We start from the raw sequence: 11,750 nt of genomic DNA on the forward strand, positions 1-11,750 counted from the left end.
AACAGTTCTGTTAAGATAGCCACGTCCAGCTGCGGGAGCTGCGCCTCTGGCACGAACCAGGTGGGAGGGAGCAGTAGAAGTGGCTGGGATGGAGAGGGGGAAAGAGCGAAAAAAGGGAGAGAGGAGCGGGAGCCAGAGCATCGGGAGATGTCAGAGGAAAGAGAGAATAGGAAGACAGCCAAGGGCGGCAGGCTGTGAAGATCTAGCAACTGCAGTATACTCCTCTAGTGACCCCATTGCTCCCTAAGTTAAGCATTCGTTTGCTGTCACCTGAAACGGCAACCAAAATGTGCCTCCTCACCCGCAGCAGCCCATGTGTAACAGTAAGTGCTGTTACATGTTTTTCAGATTATGCTGAGATAGTAGACCTAAACTGATCCTGTAAGAACAAAACACTGACATTACAAATACGTATTATCCCAAGCAACCATTCTTTAGATTTAAAAGATAGGTTACATGAAAGTATACTAAGACTGTGAAGTGTCCAGAAGCCAACAAGCTTAGCAGCCACTCATTCCCCTTCTTTTTTTGGATGGGATACAGTCTCTCTGTACGATTCCAAAATTCCTTTTACAGAGATCCCTTGTTTCACTCACTGCACAGTATAGGCTGCGTTCTCACGATGAATGAGGATGGCATAATAAAGGAGAAAGGCTTCTGCTTTGTTCCAGCTTTTAAGACGGTAAATAAGGCAATGCCTCGCAAGAGCCGGGATGGTGTCACAGACCGGGCAGGTCTAAGCGCCTACCGGGACAACGCGATTCCCTCCCCCTGCCTGCCAGGTGCTGCACAGGCAACCCAGCAGGTGTGGGGTTTGGCCAGTACCCCACCTGTGATACCAATGATCGTGTTTTGGAAGCACTAATCACAACTGCCATCAAGACAGAGGGAGCTGTGCTGCGATCACATAAGGTACTGTAAAACGTATCCTATTTTTTTACATCTCAAAATTATCCGGCAATCTTGGTTTCAAATTCTGTACCTCAGAGCTCCCTATGTAACACAGGCACAATATCCTCTGTCTTTCTAGGTATCAGGAAGATTACAACATAAACTAATCCGAAAAGAGGTCTACAGCCCTCAAACAAAGCTGATTTAATTCAATACCACCATGCCTTCAAAGATCATGTAATTAAGTGATATGGGGAGAGCACCACAGGAAAACCGGTAAGAGACCAAATGGCCTCAATGCAAGGTTTGAGGGTTCACAAAACAAGCAGGGCTCAGGGCCACACGCTGAGTGCTGAACATTAACACCCCGCGTGCTGGCCGAGACAGAGACTTTGTGAAAGGGCCAGCATGGGGAAAAAGAGGAGAGATGGGACCGTGCGATTAAGAGCCCTTGCAGGAGAGTACAGGGGAGCAGGTTACATACAGGCACTTACTGTGGTCCTGGTGTTTCCTTGTTTTACCGTGCTTGAATGTACAAGCCAGCCAGAGATTTTATTTTTTAAACTGAGGGCCGGGTATCAGTTGGTGTGCAGAATATAAGATACAGCAGAACATAGCTTCCCCGTGCCTGTCCAGGGAATAGCAGAACAGCAGCTCTTGGGCCTGGAGAGGACAACAAACACACAACAGCTCCCATTCGCCCAAGGTGCACATCACAACCTGCCACCAGGCCATCTACAGCAGCCTCTGCTCTGCCACCAGGTAAAACATACAGCATTTGCTCTGTGGGGATCTCGATCATACCTCTGCCTGCCAAAGCAGCCACCCACTGATCTTCTCCTTCAACCTTTGATCAGCCTCTGTATTTATTTCTCCCACCTGAGACTGCTCAGCCCATTAGCTGCCTCCTTTTCACCAAGTAGCCTGCGAGCGCGGTGCATGCCCACACTGTTCGAGATAAACGTCCCAGCCACCCAAATGGGTTTGAAACGAAGCCAGGTGACTTTGCCTATCCCCATCCCAAGCTGCTGCTTTCAATAACGTCTCTGTTACACAACATCGCAACATCAATCCTGCTTCCCACGCCCTCGGTGCCAGGGCTACCCGCAGTCAGAAATACCTGCTCAAACCACACTTTTTCTTTTTTTTTTTTGGCTTTCCATTTTTGCTCCTGCTCTGAGCATGGAGGACAAAGCCAGCACAGCATGGGCCCGTACAGAATTGCCTCCCAGCTGCCAAGCAGGCTGAGAGGTACCTTTGCTACATGGAGATTTACCTCTGCTACGTGGAGGTTAACTGTCTTTACCAAGCAACCCTGGTGTTGTCAGCCGCAGCTTGCACAGGTCCTTGTGATTTCCTGTTTCTGAAAGCAGTGATACCAGCCAGACCATCGCTCTCCTTAATTTAGAAAATCATCTCGTTTTTTCTTATGATCTGGTTCCACACCTCCACATGCAGGCTGAGGTTACATGACGCCTTCCCTGTGCAAAACAGTCGGCGAGGAAACCCACGGGTATTGTTCATTGTAAACATTTCCCACAGACTAAACCCAGCAGGTACCAACAAGTAGTCTTGCTCTTTTGCATTTTCTAGTGTAACATGACAGCAAAGGAGCATGCTCAAGAACCACTATATGGAATGAGGTGCACCTGCTTAATTTTACCTGTGTAATAATGTTTTAAATTTGCAGTTGAAGGTTTATGCCGATTATACTTTTCAGCCATGGGTATCTGCCAAATGGTTTCTTCTTCAGTGGAACAAAAAAAAGAGTAGTAGCAGGGTTTTTCCCAGCATAAGGCATGAAACTAATCCCTGCTACTTTAAATCACAAGCAAGAGCAGAGCTCATCTCAGGGATTTTTTTATAGTCACCTGTTCCTGCAGTTTCTTAAACTGCAGTCTCAAACCTTTGAGGTATTTTAAAATCTAAATTCTTGCTACGGCTACTAAAAATGAGGTTTCTTTTCTGGTATTGAATATTTCTCAGAGGCATTACCTTCTGCAGTGACATTTACAGATGGCAGTCCCACACCCTCTCCTATGCAGGCAAGCTCCTGCGCCTTTGGGGTTCTCCATGGGCCCATGTGCCAGGTAAGTTGGAAAGTCAGGGTTCCAGCAACAGGCAGCAGTAACGAAAGCACGATACATGCTGCAACACGTACCAAGAAGACCTAAAGCACATCACTGCAAAACACCAGCCTCCACTGTGCATCTACACGTATAAAAAATAAGACAGACACATGGGATCAAGATGGAATAAGATTGCAATCCTAATCGAATTCAGCATTTTAATCCTGGACTGTAGAGTGTCTGGCAACCTGTTTTTAAACACAGATGTCTAACCCATGAAAGGAAAGAACAGTATTCATAACTTTATCTTCTAGAGAAATACAGTGAAAAATTGCTTTTTGTTTCCTTGTGAAGACATAAGCCACCTAAAAGGATTAATAAGTTAAAACGCAAAAACTAGTAAGCATGTTAATTCCAGCTTTTTTTCTTTGCAAGATACTCAAGTTTCCAGGTTTATTTGGTTATGAAAGTTTTTAAACACAAATTATGTAAATTACCTCCACTAAATATTTGTCTCACAACAACAAAAAGAGTTAATTATTATGTTGCTTTTAGTCTTCTAAAGTCATGCTAATAGAAACACTAATCAACAACTGCAGTCACATTTTCAGTCCTTGCCTGTTGTAGGTGGACTTCATTGAGCAATGAGATTTATAACTTTTATCATGACGCAATATATATAAGGCTGAATTCATTCAATTGCTAGTGAAATGTGATTTGGGGATTCTCTTGCTCCACCTGGGTGATAATTAGGGCTTATCACAGATAGGTCTAGGAAAAAGCTGGGAAATACTTAAGCCTTCTGCAGCTATGTGGAGCTCTTAGGAAAGGAATTGTTCTTCTACAATATCAGCCTGAAGTTCTCTGCCTGTACAAGAGAGGTAATGATAAGGTTTTTAATTTATACACAAATGATACAATTATATGAAGTCTGGCAAAAGAGTGCTTCAATAAATCTTTCTGATTTAGTGTCCTTTAAAGCATGAGATGGGTAGTTTGCCTTCTCAGGCAGCTCAAGTAAAATGTTAATTAAGCAACTGGCTTCAGAGAAACCTTGCAGAACTTGCTCTATGTGCTGCCTGTTAACTTGAAATTCTGCTTTTCAGAGTTGCCTGCCAACACAACAAGCAACACTGTGTTGGTTTCCCAAAGCAGAAAGAGGATCCTAAAGGTAGTTCCTGCTTATGGGGAAAACATTAGCATTGCATTCAGCTCTCCTTGATGAAGATTATATTATAATAACTATATATATTATAATAACTCTGTATTATATTAACTCTAAGCAGAAAGGCCTCTCGGGCTTCTAAGTTACTATATAATCTTAAAAATAATTGATGTAATAAGAAGGTAGCTCCCACCTTCATAAAAATAAGTACTTTAAAAGCAGCTAAAGGTAGAAGCTAGACTGTGACTTGTAACGTATCTTGTCCATACATGCTATCAGCTGGAGAAAAAAAAAAAGAAAGAAAACCAAAACAAAACCAACCTACACGAGTAGCAAAATACCTGTCTCCTTAAAGGCAGACTGTAGCTTAGCTGCAGAGCAGATTCCTGTTTAAAGCCCTCCTCTCTCTGCAGGGAGCTGCTCCTCTTTCTCCTCCTTTCTTCGATAAGAGTGGTCTCAGGCTCCTCATAAAGGAGAACTGCTGCCTGGGAACTGAAAGCTGCATAGCAGCTTTGAAAAATCAACATTTTCCTGAACTGCGAGACATTAGATTTGACGATTATAAGATGGAGAGGTTTTTCAAAATGGACTGGAGAAATACAACCTCAAATACACCAAAGCACTGTAGAAAAAGCACACCCCACCCCCATTTTAATGTTGTGTGGTTTTTACTATAAAATACATACAGTTTTGGTTCTTTTGTAACTTAAAGGAACACATTTCTCAAGGGGTTTTTATTTTCTGTGAATGTTCCATGAATGGCAGATGCAGCCATTTTTGTAAAAGAAAGCCGTTTCCTTTTACACTGAATCAAGGGTTTGCATATCTAAATGGATGGTGGGTTTTACAGATTTGTTGTTGAAAAAAGCTTTTCAGTCTTCTCCCAGTATATATTCATTATATTTACACTATGTGTGTGGTGTTCTGTTGTGTGGGTGTGGTGGGGTTTTTTGTGGGTAGTTTTTGGTTGTGGGGGCTTGGTTTGGTGTGGGTTTTTTTTTTCTTTCTCCGAGTAGTTTACATGGTTGTAAGGCTCTGGACCTGAAGAGCTTTTAACATCAAGGCGCTCGGAAGCACTTCAGTGCAGTCCCAACTTCCTAGCACTTCAGAGTACTGCTTGCTTTAGAGATGCAAGTACGCAATTAAGTCTGGGATAAGGAGTCATCCGGAGAATTGATAGGTCAGCAAACCTCAAGCTTACAGTGCAGGTCCTACTTCTTCCTTAATGACGTTACCGACTTATCACACTCCCTTTGAAATTTCTACATTCTGTATTTGACTTAGGGTAAGAAAAAACAGTCATGAGACGTGCTCCTAATCCAAGTCCTTTAAGTGTCAGAGTTCTGCCCCCATTAGCCAAGGACTAGATGCAGAAGTGGGTTGGTGGTTTGGTTTTTTTGGTTGGTTTTTTTTTTAATAGTGCCACAATTCAACTGGCATTCATATAAAACTAATCCACACAGAGGGCACCTCAGCCCTTTCTGAGATGCTGGCCCAGTGTAATGCATGCGACAGGTACCATATCCCATAGGGATGCTGGGGCTGCACTTAGGCCTCCCTAGCAGGGCTGGACTGGGTTACAGAGACAGGCGATGGCTGCTTTCCTTTGGGCCTGTCCTGGAGGCTACGGTGCCTCTGTTCTGTGGGTGACATGCCCACAGGGTAGAAGGACGATGCTCTGTGCTCTCTAGAGTCCCAGACTCAAAGCCATGCTCCTGATCTCTGGGGCTGGCAGGAGATACTGTCTGTCCTTTCCTTCCTGCTGTGTGTAAGCCACTGCGCAGAAACAAATTCCAAATTTATGAGGCCAGAAAGAGGAAGATGAGTCTTTAGCATGTTAGTGTATTTTTCTGTGGAAGAAGTCTGCTGTTTGTCTGTGCTCCAGAAATCTTGTGCTTTGTGCTCAAGTGCCCCCGGGGTTTAAACATTGGAGAGTAAATGTGGGAATCCAGCCTGTAGCCCTAGGTGAAGAGCAGTAAATCTAAGCCCTTCTGCATGCTGGTGGCTCCTCTGCTGTCTGAAGCTTCTCGGCTGTTTGCGATATATAGATCATCTCCTCTGCATACCCTTATCCTGACTTCAAAGGAAAGCCTACTCAGCTCTAAGAGCAAAGAACTCTTGCTGCGGATGAGGAAAGGAAAACTGCCTGCTGAGCGCAGCTGGGGCATGGACAGGGTCGAGTGCCTCAAGGGTAGCTGCCCTGCTCACTAACTTGTTATCCAGTAGGTCTGCGTAGGGTTTCATCTGGCAGAAAACGTATTGGCAACTTGAGGCAGCTCTTCCCTCGAGGAAAGAGGTGGAGATGGGATTGCAGTCAAAAAGATTGTATTAAACTTCTAATCTCTTTTTAGCAGATGGAGTTCCTGCCTCTTGACTAGAGTATGCCCGTGTCCCACCACAGACACAGGGGCATGCACATACACGGACAGCGCGTTGTACCCTTGCTAGGGCTTGACTGGCAGCAAGAACAGGATTTAGCTTCTGAGAGACTTTGTGGAACACCAGCTTAAGGTCCTGTGCTTTCCCGCCTGGGGAAGGGAATATTGTCAGCCTAGTCATGCAATGAGCTATGCTGCCCTGCTAACACATGACTGTCAGGAGCACTGTTTAGTTAAGCTTCTTTTGAGGATGAGAGCAAAGGAGAAGTGAGAGTAAACCTATAATAATAATAGTAATAAAAGATTGCTTCTTCCTCAAGGCTTTTGTGAAAAAACATAGAAACGCTCCTCTTACAGTCTGAGGAGGACTGTCAAGGAACTGACTGACATTCCCAGAGCTGCTCTTGTTATTACGGTTGAATTTAACTCTTGGAACGGAACAGAAGAATTTAGGTTGGACAGACCTCTGGAGGCCGCCTGGTCCAACCCTTGCTCATGGCACAACTAATCTCAAAGCGAGGTCAGGCCGCTCAGGCTTTTGTCCAGTTGAATTACAGAGACTTGACCTCCTCCCTGGGCAGCCTATGCCAGTGTTCCCCCCACTCTTCCTGTGGGAAATTTAGGTCAGCGTGGTGCTATTTACCTTTGGGGTTTCTAGCCTCAGACCAGCAGGTTTACATTTGGTTTAGGTTAACCAAAAGGTAGTGCTTTCCCTGTGAGATGCAGATTTAATTATGGCTCAACTGCAAATAGGCTACTGCAAATAGGTGGTGTTTGTTTAACTAGGATTTCTGATGAAGGTCACCTGGAAGCTCAATGTAGCAATAAGCAATTACCTGGGCTTGAGCAAGGTGCCCCTCAGCAGCGGATGCCAGTGCTGGCAATGTACCATGTCCCAGCATGCCACCCCAATGCCCGCCCACCTTCTGATCCAGTGGCTACACCAGCACGATTTGGCCGCCCATTCCAAAGCAATCTGGCTAGAGGCTGCAGTACCAAATTTTACTGTAGGATTTTAACATGCCTCAAAGGAATTGGGATATGGCCTTTATTGAAGCATACATCTTTTTCTTTTTTTTTTTTCTTCTCCCTCTACTCCTACAAATAAGAAAGTTAGGAAAGTTGGACTGATGAAAATTAGTTACATTCTAGTTAATGGGATTAGGAATTGGTTATTGCCAGAAGCCCTATTTCTTCAGGGGAGAAGAATACTGAGGAGGAAAATGTTCTGCTACAAATGTTCCCTGATGATTTAGTGTGGTGGAACAAGCAGGCACTGAACATCCTGTGCTGAGTGAGGACAGTACCAGACAAGATCAAGCATGCTATGCCCCAGCTTTGCTAGGCCTTTGTTTGACCAGAGCAGCCAGCAGATAAAGCACAAAGAGCAAGCTAAAACACCCCAAGTGCCTTTTGTGGCTTAGCTACAAAGGGAGATATAGTCTCATCTATTTCAGGTATTGTTATGAATTAAGCTAAAGATTTCTTGCCCAGCTTGTGTCCCAAGCTTTACTTTTGAAGGCACATAGTGTTTGCTTCAGATCTTACCGGGCTGGCTGTGAACGAAAACAGATACTTCAGGCAGACCTAGACATGCAAGTTAGCAGTGCTGTCTTCTGTAAAGAGGATTATTATGAACTCTCTGTAACCCGCCTTCCTAGATATCTTCTGTGGGTTTTTACACTAGAGGACATGGATATTTCAGGTGTAATCATCATACCTGAAGATTAAGTAATCTTTTGATATCTATCGATACCTTCCCTGGGTGCAGGTTAAGGATTTTACATCAATCCATTCAGTGAAGACTCTTGCAGATACCTGCCTCTGAGCTCTACGAACGGCTCACAGCAGCTCACCTCCCTCCTGTTTGTTGTACAGCACTTCCCCTTCTGAGAGCGCTTCAGCTCCTGATGGAAGAGCAAAACGTTATCACAGAGGTCCCAGCAGCCCTAAAGCGCCTGGCCAAATATATAGCACGTGGTTTCTATGGAGTGGAGTACTCCCTGGCCCTTGATATACTGATCCGCTACCCCTGCGTGAAAGAGGATGACTTATTACAGTTGCTCAAGTATGAACGTAAGCAACTGCGTACCGTCCTCAACACGCTCAAGGCAGACAAGTTTGTGAAGCTACGTATGCGAGTTGAAACAGGGCCTAACGGGAAGAGCACCAGGCACAATTACTATTACATCAATTACAAGGTGCTGGTGGATGTGATAAAATACAAACTGGATCATGTACGCCGGAAAATAGAAGCAGATGAGCGGGATTCGACTACCAGGTCCTCTTTTAAATGTCCATCTTGCTCCAGCACTTATACAGACCTGGAAGTCAATCAGCTCTTTGATGTATTTACAGGTATGTTGCTTATATTGCTTATTTGCTCTTATCTTAAAGAACAACTCTGATAGCACAAAATTGGCTCCTGTGCAGACTCTGCGATAAAAGCACGTTTGTTAGGATGCACTTCTTGTTTGCTGGTGGACAAGGGCCCGGGACAGGAGAAGCTGGGCGGTGTGTGAGGGTAAGAGAAAAAGCTGTCTCTGTAGAACAGGCCCAGCAAGAGGAAGAGTACTCTTGAATATAAGAGTTGGGGTTGGGAATTGGATTCAGGCCTTGGTTTTGCTAGAAACCAGATGCTTAGCCTGGTTTAAGATTACTCACCCAAGTCTTGCAAGTCCCACTTCCTCATATGGAAATTAGAATACAGTACTACTTTTACTCCGTATTGAATTTGTTAGTTAATCCATTTGTGTGTTCAGCTCTTCTGACAGAAGAGTTGGTCAAGATGGATAAAGCTGTTTGCAGCCACCTACTGTAACAAGGGTATTGCAGCTCGGGAGCAAGAGAGGAGGTGTTCTGTCACTCCCATGCTGGAAACAGGGAAGTTCAGGCTCCTCATGGGGCAACACGACACATCCATAGCAGAAGCGGCATCAGAGCTTGTGGGTTTCTCTTCTCTAAAATAAAAATAACTCAATAGAGAGTACTCATTCAAAACGAGTTAAAATGGCATCACGTTGCAACACATTACTCTAAGCAGAGCTGCTGTGTTAACATCTGGGTCATGGTATCCACAAAGGATGCCAGGGCCAGGGATAATGAACTTTACTCTGTGACTAACTTTAAATGTCGAAGGTGAAGTTAGCGTCCTGTCAGTTGACAAAAGTCACCCCTTTGTTCTAAATGGAGGGACTTGGTCAAGTTATTGATGTACAAACATTGAGGCTGGTGATATATTTTGATAGAATATGCTTTAATTTTTTTTGTTGCTTAAAACCTAAATATAGGGTTTTTAGCATATGTTCTGGCTCTAAATGAGTCTTTTTGAACTTTAGAACTCTGAACAACTAAAGCCAGATGGTATTTAAGCTTGCACATGTCTTTTTTCCTTACGTTATGAACTAAGAAAGAGATTACTATCTGATAATACTCCATGTCTAGCCAACTGAACTTTTTCCAATATAGACATTTCAATCTTGCATACAAAGTGTGTGAATCAGTCCTCCTCAAAAAAACCCAACAAACCAACCCAAACCTGGCTTGCTTTAATAACTAGAGTTCTCCTAGTTAATGTGAACAAACGGATTACTAGTCATAACTGCCCAGGCTGTGGCTTTTGTAACAAGGTACTGCTGATCTTTTGCCTCCTACGAACGTGAGAATTTCCAATTTGGATAATGTTGCAGAGACTTTCCGCTGCACTTTCTGCAACACTGAAGTAGAGGAAGATGCCTCAGCACTTCCTAAGCGCGACGCTCGAACCTTGCTAGCAAAATTCAATGAGCAGATTGAACCTATCTTTTTGCTGCTGCGTGAGACTGAAGATATTGTTCTGCCATATGAATTGCTGGAGCCTCAGCCAACAGAAATACCAGAATTATCAGAAAGGTATAAACATAACCCTAGAACTTCTGTTAGTGCAACCCCCACCCCCCCACCCCCCGCACAACAACCTCCCAGTTGTAAAATCCTTGAAATACTGGACTTGCAGCCTACTTTCTATCCCATTCGGCTTTGTTCAGTACTGTCGGCTGCTTAATGAAGAAACCTGTCATATCTCAGGCATGCTAAATTATTCTTATGCATTTATGGTTTTATTTTGCTACCTTTATTTTAAAAAAGTAAATGACTCTCCAGACTTCTCCTCCAGCTAACGTTCATAGCCCTTTATGTGAGAAAGTAATGTTTCTCTGTCAGTGTGCTTCATCCAGAGATGCGCTACTGAAGAGACCACATAAAAATCAGTGGTTCAGAATCGCTTGCCTCTGAGCTGAGGTATTGGGGAATGCAAACTGTTTTAACGCAGAGCACTTATTTTAACTTGTTTTGTCTGCTGACAAAACATGCTTTTTATGTCTCTCTGAATGGGAACTTGGTGAGGGGGGTGGGGTGTCTTGCCTGAATTTAACATGTCCAAAATGGGTGACATTTCACTCAGCTTTGACCAGAAGGTGGGTTCAAGTGTGCTGGAATCCCACAGCCGACCTGAAAGATGGGCCAGCAGAAGTTCCTCTTTTGGCAATATGTACACCCAAAACTTAGTTATTGATGTCGATGACTCTGAGCCCAAGAAGAAAACAAGAGAAAAAGCAACTAAAGAGCAACCTGTCTGGATGTCACAGAGCACCGTGGAAGGAGCAACAACAGCCACTGACAACAGTGTTGGTAAGCATTGGCAAATACTTAAATTCAGCAGCCTTATTACACTGAAATACAGCTTTCCTATTGAAAATGTCGTGAGCTTGGTTTAGAAGAGAGAGTAATGCTCCAATTCTGCACCAGGGGCTATTAGACCTTAGTTTCTAAAAACTAGTCTTCAGACTGACTTAGGTAGTATTCCTAAAGCCAGAGGTCAGGTACAGGGTCCTGAAATTTTTGGCTCTAACTGTGCAGTAACATTAGTGCTAATCTTTAAAGTGGAAAGCTCCTGGAAGTGCCTGCACTTCCAAAAGAATTCTAAAGTGTGGGTAAAAAAGATCCAGAGCAGAAAAAAATAATTTATGTAGGATGCCTGTGATAATTGTAAGCTATTGATACCTCTAACACTTAGTATTGTGTATTAGGAGTAAATGCTTCTGAAGAAACTGAAGAAAGTGTTAAAGAAACAGTCACTGATAATGAAATCATCAAGACTCTTCTGATCCATGAATCCAAGTCATCGTCTAGCACAGACCAGGATCCTGTTGTCAAAAGCAAGCTACCTGAATCAGGCAGTGATACTAGTGAGTCTGAAGATGACACCAA

At 43.8% G+C, this 11,750-nt stretch overlaps 2 protein-coding genes across 2 annotated transcripts in view; one reads left to right on the top strand and one right to left on the bottom strand.

Moving 5' to 3' along the window:
• Positions 1-8,148: 8,148 nt before the first annotated feature.
• The window catches only part of PCM1 (pericentriolar material 1), a 46,333-nt gene continuing 42,731 nt past the window's right edge, over positions 8,149-11,750 (bottom strand). Inside the window, exons 41-42 of the transcript XR_004842458.1 lie at positions 9,320-9,463; positions 8,149-8,410 (exon numbers count right to left, since the gene is read on the bottom strand). The gene's annotated coding sequence lies outside the window, so the exon portion shown is untranslated. The remainder of the gene's footprint in view (positions 8,411-9,319; positions 9,464-11,750) is intronic.
• LOC104129442 (general transcription factor IIE subunit 1) overlaps positions 8,414-11,750 on the top strand; it is a 3,675-nt gene continuing 338 nt past the window's right edge. The window contains 4 exon segments of the mRNA XM_035897749.1: positions 8,414-8,861; positions 10,193-10,394; positions 10,945-11,171; positions 11,570-11,750. The exon segment at positions 11,570-11,750 is cut by the window's right edge and continues 54 nt beyond it. Of these exon segments, the coding sequence (XP_035753642.1) occupies positions 8,414-8,861; positions 10,193-10,394; positions 10,945-11,171; positions 11,570-11,750 (1,058 nt within the window).

The sequence above is a fragment of the Egretta garzetta genome, unplaced genomic scaffold, assembly GCF_000687185.1.
Source record: "Egretta garzetta isolate BGI_Z169 unplaced genomic scaffold, ASM68718v1 scaffold46, whole genome shotgun sequence".
Classification (NCBI taxonomy): Eukaryota; Metazoa; Chordata; class Aves; order Pelecaniformes; family Ardeidae; genus Egretta; species Egretta garzetta.